This window comes from Gobio gobio (assembly GCF_949357685.1).
Source record: "Gobio gobio genome assembly, chromosome: 1".
NCBI classification, from domain to species: Eukaryota; Metazoa; Chordata; class Actinopteri; order Cypriniformes; family Gobionidae; genus Gobio; species Gobio gobio.
In genome coordinates this window covers 76,527,876-76,545,234 of record NC_137097.1, presented here as the reverse complement: position 1 = coordinate 76,545,234, position 17,359 = coordinate 76,527,876, and the positions used below count along the sequence as shown (strand labels likewise).

The following is a 17,359-nucleotide window of genomic DNA, read 5'->3' as shown; positions in this document are numbered from 1 at the left end:
TACTACGCTTAGTAGTAGGCTACAGTTTAATCTTAGCCGTTGTACTCTGCTTCTTATGCTATCCACTGATTTTTTTTTTTTTTTGGCCTCTTATGATGTTTGTGCTGTATACTGTGTGTAATACAAGCTTGCAGGGAGGCTACTGCATCCATTCATTTGTCTGTTCAGTTGATGTGTATGGATTTGTCCTGCATTTATTTCAGTGTGCAGACAAGCGGGGTGTGTTATATAATCTCTATATATTATATAATCTCTATCTTTGAATGTGTATTTATCCTTTTGTTGTATAATCCTTTTGTTGTATTGTTGAGTCACTGTGTGACTTCAGTTTCGAAAGGAGCTGATGGTTTACCTGCTTTGTTTTATCCTTATTCAATAAAGGAACCTAATGTTACACTTTGTGTTTTTATATTTATATGGAATGTGTATTTTATACGACCGAGTATTAGGGCCACACTGAGGAAGAAGGAAAAAGTCATACATTTATGAGGCTGGTTCTTTCTGCGGAAAAGATGCATATTCTTTTTACAGTCCTGATACTTATGACAATGTGACGCTGATATGCCAAAAGATTAAGTATGTCCTTGTTTGTGAAACCATACTGAAGAACAATTCCACGAAATGCCCCACAGCTGTCATTTTAACAACCGTCCTCCTCTAAAACAACGGGTTACAATTTATGATTTAATTTATCGAAGTCTGTGACTTTTCTTTTTTTTCCTCTGTGGCCCTAATATTCTATCATGTTTATATATAGCCTTATAGTCTATAGGAAACCGTAAATTATCCAATGATAGCAACATCATCTAAAAATCATAATTTATCCAAAATGATTTTGAAATTATGATCACAAACGTTTAAATAATGACAGTGGGTCTAGTTATATGTGATAACAATGTATAGTGGGCAGTAGAATAACTATTGGATTCCGTTTGTGGTGACTGCTGACTGACATAAGGGATGAGATTAAATAGATCCTGGAATTTAGCCTGGTCTGGAGCAGGCTAGCTCCACAGAATAAATCTCCATGGTAATTTATACCATAACATCCAACTGCCACCCTATCCAGCTTTAGTGCAACCGGATCACGGATAAATTGAGCCAGGATCACCAAGATATCCCGGCTTAATCCCTTATCCTAGTTTTGTGCAATAGGCCTCAGATGTGTAATCTGATGCTGCTTTAAATGTTGTACATGTCATGACTGCTATGTTGCTCGGAACTGCACCAAGAATTTCACCTGCTGTTGCACTTGTGTACATGGCTGTGTGACAATAAAGTGATTTGATTTGATTGATTTGATTTGATTGATAACGTACACTATGGTTTCGGACACCACTACAAATGGCTGTCCCTTCAAATAGTGCCCTATTTCAGGGTATAGAGGGGGATTTCAGATGAAGTAAATGAGTTTGTGGTTAAAAGCCTTAAAGCTACACTGTGTGATATTTTCCCCCATCTAGTGGTGAAAAGGTATATGACCATCCAGTGAATATTAGTTTCTGTTCCTCTCAATTCCGATTTCGTTTTAACTCCTACGGTGGCCGATTTAGTCCAAGATTAACATGGCTTCCAGTTCGACCTCGTCCACATTCGACACGGTGCCATCGAGTGTTAAAACGCCAAAGGGGAAGAATTTACGGGTATGTCCCTCTTTGGCTAATGTACTTTCAAGATGGAGGGGCAACATGGCGACCCGCATTCGAACCCCTCACCCGTATGTATTTTCAATAAACTTACGAGAATACTTTATTACTTGAAAGAAGTAAATATACATTAATGAGCACATATATTTTTGAAAGAACTAAGTGTTTTTAGCTAAAAATAAACAAAAAAAGTTACACAGTGTAGCTTTAAAAAAGTCTGTGGAAAGAGTTGCCGAAAGACTAATGGCAGTGACGTTGATGACCGCGGTGTACGTTTATAGCTCATTGTATTTTAGGCTTTAAAAGTTGTGAAGATTATCATGATGAACACAACGCGCAAGAATCAAACTTGTGATGGTCACAGAGCTTATTTTCTACAATAACCCAAAAGCCAATTAAAAAAATCCTATTGTCAACGTCACTGCAGCGCTCGTATCTCATTGGCTGTTGTTCATTATTGTTTCTCTCTCTCCTAAGCACACTTGAAGACTATAGTGTTTGAAGACTGTAGTAAAGTCCGTGGAGTAAGCTACTACTTGTCAAAGAACAATATTAATGTCAAATGCGACGAGCTTGTTTTGACTGTTGTTTTCAGCTAAACACACACACACACACACACACACACACACACACACACACACACACACACACACACACACACACACACACACAGTTATCACAAGCATCTGAGGTATGTAGCATAGCAAAAACATCTGAATAAGCACACTTTTGGTTTCAAGTCTAGGCTGAAAAAAAGCATTAGTAAGCGTTTAAAGCGTGAGCAAGGGGAAAAGTGACGGAGTGTGAAAGAAACGAGAGCGCGGAGGAATTCTGCAAACGCGCGCCTCTGTGTTTTTCCCTTATATGGTCACAGAGAACTAGCGAGAGAAGGAGAGAAAGAGAGAGAGAGAGGTGGAGGTGTGGTCTTTTGTTACACAGCGGAAGAGGTGTTGAGTTTCTATTCCGTCATTCTTTCACCTTCGGCCCTGTTGCGTGTCGCTCAGGTCTCAGTACCGCTAACAACACGCCTTCACCTCAACGGGCACATCCGGGACACCGTAGATGTGGAGCTCCGGGACTTTATCCAGCACTTTCGACAACAAAGCCTCGGGATAATGGAGACTTAACTCTGTCTGAAGTGCGGCACCTCAACATCTAAAGATTAAAACAAGATGTCGGACTAGTTTTTAAACGATTTTGATCGGTATTTTTTCTGTATTTAGGCGCTAGCATCAACTAAAACTAAACCCATATGTGTGTTCACTAAATAAAATAAACGTTGACTCAATTTCGTTTGAAGTTGAACTGAAATAAAAATGAAATAAACACTTTATAGACATATTAAAAAAATATTACGTTATTAATAATAATAATAAAAAAACTATTACAGTATCTCAATGGTAGGCTACCAAAATAGCACCGAACCCTCTTTTAAAAGAGGAAGTGCTTGTGGCCGATGATGTGATGTGATGATGTCATGTGCGGTCAGCTAATGGCAGGCTGTCATTGGCGGGCTGGAGTTCTGCTGGATGACATCATCATGCGGCGAGATTGGAGAACCGCAGATGTTTGAGGAAGTGACGTCATGAAAGAGTCCAGAATAAACACCTGCTGTGATATAACAACACATCTGGAACGCACGCAGTAAATCATATTCAGTCGGAATAAACGGCTACTTTGAGAAAGTTTTTATTGACACTTTCAGCCATAAAGTGAGTAACTCTGGGTCTGCGTGAAGTGTGTGTAACGGAGAGACCGTTATGCGCTGACGTAACACACACCTGGAGAGTTGCATCATCACTGAGCTGCGATTAGAGACCAGAACCGGTTTGAGGCGCGCACTTTCCCATGCGCGGTTGACAGACAGGTGTGCGTGCTTTAGCCAACAGATGTTATTTAGGTTAGGAATCCTTCAGTTAGAAAGAGCCTCGGGCTGAACTAAAACAAGACCCGCCTCTATGGAGATTCACACGCGCTCCACAAACACAGATTATCTCACAAATATATAACATTATGATAACACTGTTAGTGGGTGGGATATATTAGGCAGCAAGTGAACATTTTGATTTGTTGACTTGGCCTCCAAATTCCCCAGATCTCAATCCAATCGAGCATCTGTGGGATGTGCCGAACAAACAAGTCCGATCCACGGACTCAACTTACAGGACTTAAAGGATCTGCTGCTAACATCTTGGGGTGCCAGATACCACAGCACACCTTCAGGGGTCTAGAGGAGGCCATGCCTCGACGGGTCAGGGCTGTTTTGAAGGCAAAAAGGGGGACCAACACAATATTAGGTCATAATGTTATGCTTGATCTGTGATTTTTTCCCCCATATTTTAATTGAAGATGCGTCATAATAGCAGATTTAACCGATGAATATGCGAATATGTCTGAAATGTACCTCTTAATTCATGGAAATAATAATAAATAATAACCCCATTGATTATGATAATTATACAACTGAAAACAACAATAATAACACCGGTGACCTTCTGTGCCAATTCTGTGTGGCTCATCTTACCCCAAGGGTCCTCATTACCACAGCACACCTTCAGGGGTCTAGAGGAGGCCATGCCTCGACGGGTCAGGGCTGTTTTGAAGGCAAAAAAGGGGACAAACACAATATTAGGAAGGTGGTCATAATGTTATGCTTGATCTGTGATTTTAAAAAAATTTTTTTTTTTAAATTGTCATTAATGTAAAATACTAAATCATCTATTTAAAATGTTATTGGGACAATTTAGTTGATAGTAATTGAATAACCGATTAATCTGAAAGGTAAAATTATTCTTATATTCAGGCTTATGAATATTCACATATTTAATTTACTTGATTTTAATTACACTTTTTCCATATTTTTAACTGAAGATGCGTCATAATAGCAACACTATGAGTGCAGATTTAATAATTTCACCCAATTAACCGATGAATATGCGAATATATTAATTCATGGAAATGATAATAAATAATAACCCCATTGATTACGATAATTATACAACTGAAAACAACAATAATAATAACACCTGCGACCTTCCGTGCCAATTCTGTGTGGCTCATCTTACCCCAAGGGTCCTCATTAACGGACATAACGCAATGATATTCAGAAGTGTCCCGAGTGCTGAGAGTGTGTGTGTGTGTGTGTGTGGTATAATATATATAATCCACACCAGCCGAGTTAAATATCGCACAGTCGCTTTATTCATAATTCCACTTGACGAGTTGGTTATATAACAGTTTACATGAGTCTAAACACAACCAATCCCATGCATCCAGCACAATATTCACAGTCATACCCGAGAGAGAGAAAGAAAGAGGAGCAAACGGACACACACACACACACACACACTTTCACATTGAGGTCGGAGAGCAGTAAACACGGCCCTCTGAAGAGCTCAGGGCCCCTCAGGCCCCGCTGATGGTGAGAGCCGGGGTCTGTGTTTGGGATTAGATGTAACGGAGGTGGGCGGGGCTAGAGCGGTGGGGCGGTGACTGACAGCCTCACTGTCCAATCAGCTTCTCCACAAAAGAATCCAGCTGGTCTTCGTCTTTGATGCCCACGAACTGGTCGATGACATCACCGCCCCGCATGGCGATCACCGTGGGAACGGCCGACACCTACACAGCACATCAGGAACAATCAGCATCCCATAATAATCGGAGGAATGTATACGTGTATTTCTATACATCAGAAGTTTATCGTGTGGTTATTTTGTGTTATTATGTCTTTGAGACGCGCTGTTAGAATTAGTTTTATTTTATATTAGTTCAAATTTTGGTAATTTTGTTTTTCTTTTTGTATCATTTGTCTATAAAGTTTGTATTTGAGGGTTAGTTTGAGTTATTTTAACACTTCAAACTAAAGTAAAGCTGAAATAAAGCACTCGCATGTATGATTGTGTTAATGCAAGTAATGAAAGAGTTTATGTTTTAGGGTTTTTCTGAGCCCCCGGTTTCTACTAGTGTTATTTATAGTGATAATAATACACTAGGAGTATATATTAATATAAAGAAAACCAATATATGAAGTATGTGATGGAATAGAATAGATTATACTGCGTGGGTAAAATAAAATATAAAATACAATTATGTAAATCTAACCTAAATGAGTGAAATGAAAGAAATAATTAAAGTAAAATAAGTACAATATTAAATTAAAGATAAGAAACTCTAATGAGTGAAATGGTGGAAATAAAAATAAAATAAAATAGTAAAAAAAATCTAATGAGTGAAATGTTGGAATACAATTAAAATAAAATTAAAACATTAAATTAAAATAAAATAAAACGGTAAAAAAATTCTAACGAGTGAAATGTTGGAAATAAAATTTTAATTAAATTAAAATAAAACAGTAAAAAAAATCTAATGAGTGAAATGTTGGAAATAAAATTAATTAAATTAAAATAAAACAGTAAAAAAAATCTAATGAGTGAAATGTTGGAAATAAAAATAAAATAAAACAGTAAAAAAACTCTAATGAGTGAAATGTTGGAAATAAAAATAAAATAAAACAGTAAAAAAAAATCTAATGAGTGAAATGTTGGAATAAAATTAAAGTTAAATTAAAACATTAAATTAAAATAAAATAAACCGTTAAAAAAATTCTAACGAGTGAAATGTTGGAAATAAAATAAAAAGTAAAATAAAATAAAACGGTAAAAAAAAATCTAATGAGTGAAATGTTGGAAATAAAATTTTAATTAAATTAAAATAAAAGAGTAAAAAAATCTAATGAGTGAAATGTTGGAAATAAAATTAAAATAAAACAGTAAAAAAAATATAATGAGTGAATTGTTGGAAATAAAATTAAAATAAAACAGTAAAAAAAATATAATGAGTGAAATGTTGGAAATAAAATTTTAATTAAATTAAAATAAAACAGTAAAAAAAATCTAATGAGTGAAATGTTGGAAATAAAAATAAAATAAAACAGTAAAAAAAATCTAATGAGTGAAATGTTGGAATAAAATTAAAGTTAAATTAAAACATTAAATTAAAATAAAATAAAACGTTAAAAAAATTCTAACGAGTGAAATGTTGGAAATAAAAATAAAAATAAAATAAAACGGTAAAAAAATGTAATGAGTGAAATGTTGGAAATAAAATTTTAATTAAATTAAAATAAAAGAGTAAAAAAATCTAATGAGTGAAATGTTGGAAATAAGAATAAAATAAAGCAGTAAAAAAATGTAATGAGTGAAATGTTGGAAAATAAAATTAAAATAAAATAAAACATTAAATTAAAATAAAACAGTAAAAAATATAATGAGTGAAATATTGGAAATAAAATTAAAATAAAACAAAAAATCTAATGAATGAAATGTTAGAAATAAAATTAAAATAAAACAGTAACAATCTAATGAGTGAAATGTAGGAATAAAATTTTAATAAAACAATAAAAAAATCTAATGAGTGAAATGTTGGAAATAAAATTAAAGTAAAATTTAAATAAAATAAAAGTAAAAAAATCTAATGAGTTAAATGTTGGAAATAAAATTATAATTAAGTTAAAAATAAAAAAGTAAAAAATCTAATGAGTGAAATGTTGGCAATGGTAATATTAATATACTAGGAATATATATTCATATTTTACATTCACTTTTATTTGATCTTTTTTTTGTCATTTGTTGTAAATTGTTTTGTGCTTTAGCCATTTATTAATATTAATATTATATTATATTATATATTAATATTTATTTCAGTTTTTTGCATACTAAAAAATAAATGACAAAATAAGAGACAAAAACAGAGGTCAGGTTGAAGTGATTTGCGTGAGTGGGCGTGGCAGCGTTTCTAATGTTACGCTGTGTTTAGTGCGGGTGTCGTACCCCGTACTCGATGGCCAGGTCTGTGTGTTCATCGATGTCCACTTTGGCCATGGCCACCCGACCCTTCTGTTTGGCAATGGCCTTCTCCAGCCGAGGGCCGAGGATCTTACAGGGGCCGCACCACCTACAACACACACACACACACACACACCGATCTGATTACTGCCACTGTAAATCACACTTCATACGCCATCACACATTCACAAACCACAGAAACTGACCTGAGATCAGCTGACATGATCTCTGAACACAAACCTGTCAGAGAGGCGTCACACACACACTATACATACATAACACACAACCCCTGTTCACACACACCCTTTCTAAGAAAAGATTATTTAATGTGTGTAAACGTCCAAAAAAAGAACGCGTGACGTAATTAATAATTTAACATAACACTGTTTACCGACTCAAACTTCAATTAAATCATCATTTTAATTAACATTTACATTAATGTAATATTAATATTAATTCACGTTAACCTAATGGAACTCATTCATTATACATTTTAATGAAGTAATATTAATAATATTAATATTAGTTATGGTTTACCACCTAATATTCAATTTAAGTAATATAATTATAATAATATCAATATAAATGACCGGTTTACTGACTTGAACATTCTGTTTAATAATAGTAATTTTAATTAAGTAATATTATTAATAATAATTTTACTTACAATTTACAGACTGAAACTATCCTACAATAATATTAATTTATTAAATTACATTTTTAAAAAATATTTTAGCCATCACAATTAGTTTTGTCTTTTTTCAGAATTTTTTTTTCATTTGAATAAATAATATTAATTATGCTGAAACAACCATTAAATAATATACATTTTAATCAAGTAATATTAATAATATTAATATAAGCTATGGTTTACTGACTGAAACTTGTTTAATAATATTTAATTTGATCTAACTTTAATTTAATAATATTGATATAAATTACCATTTGCAGACTGAAAATAATTAATTAATAATATCACTTCAATATTAATAACATTAATATTAATTTAATAATATTTATTACTTTTACAGACTGAAAACAATTAATTAATAATATCACTTCAATATTAATAACATTAATTTAATAATATTTATTACTTTTTCACCGACCAAAACTGCCATATAATAATATTAATTCAACAATAATTTTGGAAATAAATTAAAACCAAAAAAAAAATCTAGTGGGTGTAATGTTGGACAAAATATAATAGTAAAAAAATCAATGTACTGTTGGAAATAAAAAACACTTTTATTAACTTAATAATATTTATTACCGTTTACCGACTGAAACTGACATATAATAATATTCCCGATATTTTAGCATTTTCCCATAATCAGGTATCGTGTTTGTAATATCAGATTCACAGATAAATGGCGCCATCTTGTGGTCGCTTTGATAATTGCGTACAAGCCCGCCATTAAAGTCTGAGGGGAGACAACAACAGGGTTCAAAGGTCAAATAACTTGCATTCCTTGCATACACTTTATTTAACATAACAGCCAGTACTGCACAAATGAGATTTATCCAGGTTATGTAGTTTAAACTTGGCGCTAAAAATAGAGACGAACTCATCCGTCATGTCCCAATAAAGACGAAACTCTTTAATGTGGCGTGAGTGATCACTGATCACAGTTCAAGCGGCCACGCGACCCGATCATCTGCGATCTCTTCATAAAGAATAAACATGAATGAACATCTGAAGGTATGTTGAGTTTACAACTTACTGTCGCGCATCATATATCGTGTAATCGCTCAGTGTTCAACGGCGGAAAGACGTCAATATAACTGCTGTAAGCAATGTCCTGTAGCATCACATTTACCTCAGAAGTCAATCAGTGTCCACAGCTGTTAGTTCACTAGAGAGATCAACTCTTTCACTAAATATATGACCTATATTAGCCTCATTATATTCTACTGAACCTGTTAATGATGTACGTCTTGATTATTTCATGTGTGTTTAAATAAACCTGTCATGAAAATGACACACACTGCAACGAATTGGATAAAAAACTATTTTATTATTAGATTTAGAAGTTATTGCAAAAACTGCCGTATGTGAAGTTTACATGTTTGCGTACTGTGTGTTATTTGAGTGTTGATTATTATACCTAAACATGAATATCAGCTGAATTTAGGCTCATAGTTTGGGCTCTGTTGTTAACCTTTAATATTAAAGCTACACTGTGTAACTTTTTTAGTTTATTTTTAGCTAAAAACACTTAGTTCATTCAAAAATATATGTGCTCATTAATGTATATTTACTCCTTTCAAGTAATAAAGTATTCTCGTAAGTTTATTGAAAATACATACGGGTGAGGGGTTCGAATGCGGGTCGCCATGTTGCCCCTCCATCTTGAAAGTACATTAGCCAAAGAGGGACATACCCGTAAATTCAAGCTTCGCCTTTGGCGTTTTAACACTCGATGGCACCGTGTCGAATGTGGACGAGGTCGAACTGGAAGCCATGTTAATCTTGGACTAAATCGGCCACCGTAGGAGTTAAAACGAAATCGGAATTGAGAGGAACAGAAACTAATATTCACTGGATGGTCATATACCTTTTAGCCGCTAGATGGGGGAAAATATCACACAGTGTAGCTTTAATGTGTAAGTAAGGGCTCCCTATATAGTTTACAACAATATAAACTTTTATCAATTTTGTAAAACTGCTGTAGCGAACCCGTACAGAACCGTGACTTCAAAACCGTCAGTTTTGTGTACCGTTACAGCCCTAGTGTAAACGCACAGCGCTCTGTCATCAGCAGGTATTTCATCATCTAGAGCAGTGGTCGCCAACCCGTCGATCGTGATCGACTGGTCAATCTTTATCACTGTCCCGGTATGTCCCGGTATGTACTGCTCCTTTAATGCAGAAGGCAGTCCGTGCCGTGGACGGAGCACGTGCTGTGAACGTCGCATGTATGCGTGTAATATTTCTGTTGCTCTCACTGTTTATTTTCTGTTGAGTAACGCTGTTGTTAGTGAAGTGTTTTGCAAACTGCCCCATGTGCGCGTGGGATCGACGACGCTGATAATAAACCCCTGTGAAATATCAGATACGTGAGTTTTGCTTTCACTTGACAAACGTTACAACCATTCAGGCCAGCTATCCGGCCTCTCTGTGTAAAGCCGTGCAAACACATTATCAAGGCACGAAATCGCTCCTTATGCTCCCAAAATGTATTCTCTGCAACCTCAATTCACACAGCACAAATCGACCGATGCTAGTTATGACAGCGCTACTGCAGCTGAATATCTCTTCAGCAAACTGCCAAGGAAAGTAAAAGTTGCAGACGCTCATTATTATTAAAAGTAAAGTAACTAAATGATCAGTGCTTATGCCACTCTCTCTCCTATTGCAGTCCTTGATTTGAAATTAGCTGTTGATCAATACAATGCAGCTCATATTTGTTGATTTCGGTGACGTGAACTCCATTAAAAATGCATATAACGTGGGAATTGAAGACACCACATTTATGTGACCAAGTGTAAATGGAATCGTTCTGATAAATCAGATATCTGATCTGTAAAAACACGAAGTGGACCAGGTATAAATAGTCCCAGCAAGATAACTGTTCGGGATGCTTGAAATATAGGAATATAGGAAGAAAAATATAAATATTGAATTGGGGAGGGGAGGGGGGTTAAATTAATGTATCTCTGAACGAAACTGTCTCCAGAATAGTTTTGATGGCATACAGTGGTACCCAAAGAAACGCTTCTTTTCCATAAGCACCATCTACTGTCAAAAAGTGAATTAGCATTTTTATTCAGTCCATCTGTTTTTGTTTTGTGCAGGTGTGTCTTATGTATCAATTTCACAAAGCTAAAGCTGAATAAAGTCTTGAAATTATGCAATCTAATTTAAATAAAAAAACACTGCTCATGCTACATGTGTGTACCTTTGTTTGGGTAGTGATTAAAATGCAGTGGTTGCCTCACATTTCAAATGGCACATTTTTTTAAGGCTAGTTTGGGCTGTTATAGAGCAAATAAACAACAAAATAATTTGCTTAAGCAAAGAAAAAGAAAAAAAAACGATGTTCTCGAAATAAATAAAAAAAACCTCTGAATCGGCCATGAAAAATCTATAAGTAGATCTTGCCTTTCTTCAAGGCTGAGGTCAGGGATCTTTGTCTTGAAAAGGTTGGTGACCACTGCTTTAGAGCGACAAAAACATTATGAATAATTCTGATAACGTGCCAGATGAGATGGACTCTGTAATAGCGATGATGTATTCACCGTTTTGACAATGTTTGCGTATTCCAGAGAATATTCACTCTTTAGTCTATTAAACTCTAGTTTAACGGCGTTTTCACACCTGAAAGTCGGCACCGAGGACCGAACCGAGGTTCATGTGCTGATACACTGGGTTAGTTTTGGTTTGGTTTCACATTGCACTAAAGAACTTTACATGATTGCGTCCTGTCCTCATCATCTTGACATAAATTGGTTTGTAAACGGACGTGAATGAATGAACAGACGCATGTCGTTGCCGCTAGTGAACACTTCACATTGCTTGACTATTTCCTTTCGTTTTGAATTGTTTGGTTTAAAAGTGGCCATTTGAAGCTTTCTCTACACATATCTCATGTCTGTGAGGCTGAGTTTGGGTTTATTTATGAGACGTGTTCAAGAGCAATGCGAGTGATCGCGCCGGCGCCTTCGTCACGATTATTGTCTGCCATATTTGCTTCTTATTTATTAAATCCAGGCAATTGGCTGATGAAACATTTATTAAAATTAAGATACAATTTATACAAAACGAAATTCTCTTTAAAGAAAGGCTTTCTACAAAACAAAACTTAATGAAGTGGTCAAAATCATTTCTGACCTTCTGTCTTCTGGACTATTGCGCATCTTTTCACTTTTCATAATCAATTTAGCCGAGATGGAATTTAAAAATAAACATTTAAACATAAACAGGAACTTCCTGTAAATGCTCTGAGAGTCTGAACCATACAGAAAGGTTTGATCCGGACCGGATCCGGATCGCATTAATTATCACGGACGTATCGCCTGCGATAATTAATGCGATATGGCTCAGCTTGTCAGTGAACTACGGCTCTGTGTAGTAAATGCCGCTCTATCTGAAAGCAGGTGATGGCGATTTACTACTAATCAAGGAACCGGCTTTACTGACGAGATGCGCCTAACAATGTCATGCGATATCGCCCAGCCCTAGTCGATACCTAAAAAAAAAGATGTTTTTGTGCGCAGTACCAACGTTTTCCACTAGATGACATGTAGACTCTTCGATTTCCATATATGGTTTGAGTGATCTGAACGTTATATTTTCATACTTTTCAAAATATCTTTGAAGTAGACATCCTATTCAGAAGTAGTTTGGGCAGTAATGTTAATATTTGATTTGAATTTAATCTCTAAAATGCATTTAAAAAAACATATGGAAAGAGTCAGAGCGCGCGTTATAGTTTGGCACCGCATCACAAATGACGAATCTATCGCTATCTCTTTTGAAAATCAGTCACCAAATATGAAAATTAGAGTCTGGAAACATTAAAATACTATATAGTTGGTCAAGATTACTTTAGGTTTAGACTAAGATATTATTGTTTTAAATGTATAAAGGCAAGTGTCCCAATGGCCAATCTTAAAAATAGTGGTTTAAAGTATTTTTATAAATCGTAAATTCAGATATTTATTCTTTGTAATGTGTGAAAAGTATTGATATTAAAAGTTAATTGTTTGTACCTGATTGTATGTGTTTTTTTTCATAGTGTGATTTTCGGGGAATTGTATTGAATCCAATTAGGGTCAATTTGACCCGGACCATAAAGGAGTGTAACCAGGGTTTTTCCTACATTGAAAATTTTTTGGCGGCCGCCAAAACAAATTTTTTGTCCCGCCAAAGCTTTATTTGATGAGTTATTGTGATTTATGAGTGATGTAGAATAGATGCTGTGCTTGTAACTGAGTGACAGAGAGAATGATCAGAGATCCTCCCCCGCTCGCACGCTCTCGGTCTTCAAAATAAGCATTCTTAGCTTTCTAATATTACACATATTACATTAATCAAAATCAAAAGGTCGGAAGACCGAATCCATGTTGCACGTGGCGCTATCAGACGATGTTTTCCTTTAATTACCGCTGGGTGTGAAATGCGCTCAAAAAACATTGACTGATTCTCTGGCCAGCTGACATAAAGCATACTTTCAATAAACGGGAAACAAATCCTGTCCGGTTATGAAGTGTTTTCTGTGTGTTGACAAATCTTTTGCGATGTTCTAACAGACGGGATTCGCACACAACGTGTCTGCTAATGTCCGATTCGCCACCTAATGACTCCTTTGAACCGAATCATTTTAACGACTGGTTAGAACAACTGATCTGTCCAACACTGAACTAACGAATCAGTTTAATCATTTACTCTGAACATCTGAAATGAGAACACAAGTGTGCTTACACAATTTAGCAAGAGTGGATAGTAAGAGTTAGTCGTAATTATCCACAGTCTTTCAGCTTATTTATGTTCATAATGTGTAGTAAAATAAATAGCCTATAAATCACTTAGTTTAGACTGGAGTGAGGTGAACCCAGAACAAAGTTGTTATTAGCTAGCTGATAATTTTATGAAATTGTATATTGCAGAAAATTAGGCTATTTGTTAATTTTTTTAATACTACTTTTTAATATTGATATGATTATACCAAAACAATTATCAGTAAATAGTGTAAAAATGAGGAACAAAAACAAACATCAAGGTATCCCACATGGAAAAATACTATAGTATATTATAGTAAAATTACTATAGTGTTTTTGAACCATACTATAGTAGATACTACAGTAAATTGTAGTATATTATAGTATTTACTACACTTTGTTAATTTACTGTAGTGTATTTACTATAGTACGGTTCAAAATCCCTATAGTATTTACTAGAGTAATTTTACTATAATATACTATAGTATTTTTTCATGTGGGATCAAAATAAGATAAGCAAAAGTTAAAAAATTTCTTTGAATTTATTTAAAATGTATTGTCAGTATTGCGCTTGCAGATCACGTGGGTAGGGGACTTTTTTACTGTGCGAGCGTGTGTGTGTGTGTATGGATGACCATGTCTGTCAGCCACCACCGAAGACCATTTTTGACCCAGGAAAAACCCTGTGTAACCAGAAATCGGACAGTGCAAAACACTCGTTTCCGCCAGAGCATGAATGAGACGCTGTACGTACTGTGCGTGGAAGTCTATGAGGACGGGCAGCTGGCTGTTGATGACCCGGTCGGTGAAGTCCTCGTGGTCCTGCACGTTGAACGACACACTCCGGCGGGAGAAGAGCGGCGGACACACACTGGAGGCGGGCACACGCTGGAGATCTACACACACTCTCCGCACCAGAAGCCTGAAAGCCATCTGACAACACACACATCCTCACAGTCAATAGCAGAATCATACAAAGATCCTTGAGAAATCACTCTGATATGACGATTCGATGCTCGTTTATGAATATTATCAGTTGTGCTGCTTCATATTCATGTGGAAACTGCAATTAATACTTGAAGTGACGGTACATTTATAATGTTACATAAGATTTCAGTTTAATAAATGTCGTTTTCAACACTCATAATAATCATAAATGTTTCTTAATAATCAAATCCTCATATTATAATGATTTCTGAGGATCATGTGACACTGAAGACTGGAGTAATGATGATAAATTCAGCTTTGATCATAGAAATAAATTACATTTTACTATATAGTAGGGCTGTCAAAAGATTAATCACGATTAATCGCATCCAAAATAAAAGTTTGTGTTTACATAATATATGTGTGTGTGTACTCTGTTAATTATTATTTATATATAAATACACACACATTCATGTATATATTTAAGAAATATTTGCATGTATATACTGTATATACATTTATATAATCTATAATATATATAAATATAAATGTTTTATATATAAAAATAATATTTTTTTTATTAAATATATACATGCTTGTGTGTGTATTTATATATAAATAATAATTAACAGAGTACACACACATATATTATGTAAACACAAACTTTTATTTTGGATGCGATTAATCTTTTGACAGCCCTAATATATAGAAAACACTGATTTCAAACTGTAAAAATATTTCACTATTTTACTGTATTTCTCATTAAATAATGCAGCCTTGGTGAGACTCATTTCCTTTACATTACTTCATACATAATAGCAGTTTTGTTATTCAACAGCCATATTGTTATTCAATGTCTCATCATGTAATTGTTATAATGAATGAGTTTCCAGTTTCGCACACACACACTGTTGACAGTCTGTCAGACACGGAGCACCTGTGAATCCATCGCTCATTGTGTGTGTGTACATTATATATATTATTATTATTATTATATAGTGTAAATCTGTGTGTTTTTTAACCTCCATGTGACTTTGAGCTTCTGATGTGTTACGTGTGTGTTTATAATAAATCCAGTGAGTTTATGAACGCGTGTGTCACGCGTCACATCGCATTGTTTCAGCTTGAATGTTGTTCTGTGTGTTTATAATAGTTATGAGACATAAAATAAACTCTTACCGTTTGAGCTCTAGAGTCCTCTGGTCACACGGACCACTGACGCACTTCCCCTCACGCGGAGGAGGTGAAGACGCGTCACAGCGACGCGCCGCGGCGCGGAGACGAACTGACGCAACCGCGATTAACTACAGTGTGATGGACACCGATTCATCACGATATATGAGGCAGCAAGTGAACATTTCGTCCTCAGAGTTGATGTGTTAGAAGCAGGAAAAATGGGTAAGCTGTTCAGGATTTTTTTTTAATAAGCACAAGTTTTTTTTGGTGCGATTTTTTACCATTATTAGAATGGTGGCATCTGAGGCAGTAACTGCTTCGCATGAAGTTAATCAACTTACAGGTTACAAAAGTTATTGCAGCTACAGTATCTCACAAAAGTGCACCCTAACATTTCAGAAACCATTTTAGTCGATCTTCTCAAGTATAGAAATGCTATAGAAATGAAACTTGGATATATTTGAGAGTAGTCGGTGTGCTGCTTGTATAGCAGGGCTGGGCGATATTACCTAAAAAACAAATCCCCTTTTTTTCACAAAAAAATCTGATTTACGATTTAATTCTTAAAATCAATCTGCAGATGACAAAGAAATTGTTCAAAACAAGTTTTAACTTTATTTTCTTTATGTAAAATATTTGCGGCTTGGTAGCACCTGGGGTCCAAAACTTTCAGCGTGTGAATAAACCCCGGCTATTCCACAGTATAAATGGGCACAATATATTTTACAATATACATATCAAAGGTTTATGAATTGATATGTAGATAAAATTAACTTTTTTTAACAACAGCAATGTGCAAAAAAAAAATATAGGGAAAATTTAAATGTTCTGCTCTTATTAAATATAGGTTACCATTGTACTTTTACTAAATTTTATAGTAATTTAAACACATTTTGAAAGAAAAGTTTTTTTTTCATGATACTTTGTGTCTTCCTTCTTTTGTCCATATATTAGGGAGTGGAAATGGCTAATAAGTCAATAAGTGCTCCTCTGCCGCCATCCACTGGTTATATTGGTAATTTCATGTCTTTTTAAAATAAAAGTGCTTGTTTGCCAGAAAAAGTCGACTATTTCTTCCACAATACCCCTTTAAACTTTTAGTTTTACAAATCATCACTTTAAAAATAACATTAAAATAGGATAATATTTGGAGCTTTGAAGTGCTGGAAAAAAGTGTGAAGCTCCTGAAAACCCTTAAAGTGCTTGAATTTCAATCTCTAAAGCTTGTACGCACCCTGAGATGAATAATGACAACAACATTAAATCCATGTTGTGTTATGCTGTGTTCCAGGCAGGTTTTTGAGCCCGTAAGTTACAACTTCA

General features: G+C 34.8%; 2 protein-coding genes across 3 annotated transcripts in view; both read right to left on the bottom strand.

Annotated features, from left to right (window-relative positions):
• Positions 1 to 17,359, bottom strand: part of LOC307125013 (E3 ubiquitin-protein ligase TRIM35-like) — a 302,217-nt gene that overhangs the window by 216,445 nt on the left and 68,413 nt on the right. The gene's annotated exons all lie outside the window — the stretch shown is intronic.
• Positions 3,314 to 16,100, bottom strand: txn2 (thioredoxin 2). Of its 2 annotated transcripts, XR_013816379.1 has the most exons (5): positions 16,040 to 16,100; positions 14,688 to 14,866; positions 7,475 to 7,598; positions 4,171 to 5,264; positions 3,314 to 3,904 (listed from the first exon to the last, which is right to left on the bottom strand). XR_013816379.1 is itself a non-coding variant. In XM_079815261.1 (4 exons), exons 2-4 carry the CDS (start codon positions 14,864 to 14,866, stop codon positions 5,148 to 5,150), a joined length of 420 nt encoding a protein of 139 aa, XP_079671387.1. In that variant the 5' UTR covers positions 16,040 to 16,100; the 3' UTR covers positions 3,321 to 5,147. The 2 variants fall into 2 exon arrangements, 1 of the variants encoding a protein (XP_079671387.1); XM_079815261.1 differs by having other exon boundaries at positions 3,321 to 5,264.

Excerpts from the sequence above, each read along its gene's own strand:
- txn2 (XM_079815261.1), bottom strand. The coding sequence starts at position 14,866 with ATGGCTTTCAGGCTTCTGGTGCGGAGAGTGTGTGTAGATCTCCAGCGT. Across the intron at positions 7,599-14,687 it reads CTCATAGACTTCCACGCACA|GTGGTGCGGCCCCTGTAAGA; the intron begins GTACGTACAGCG and ends TGTGTGTTGTAG. Across the intron at positions 5,265-7,474 it reads ACCTGGCCATCGAGTACGGG|GTGTCGGCCGTTCCCACGGT; the intron begins GTACGACACCCG and ends TGTGCTGTGTAG.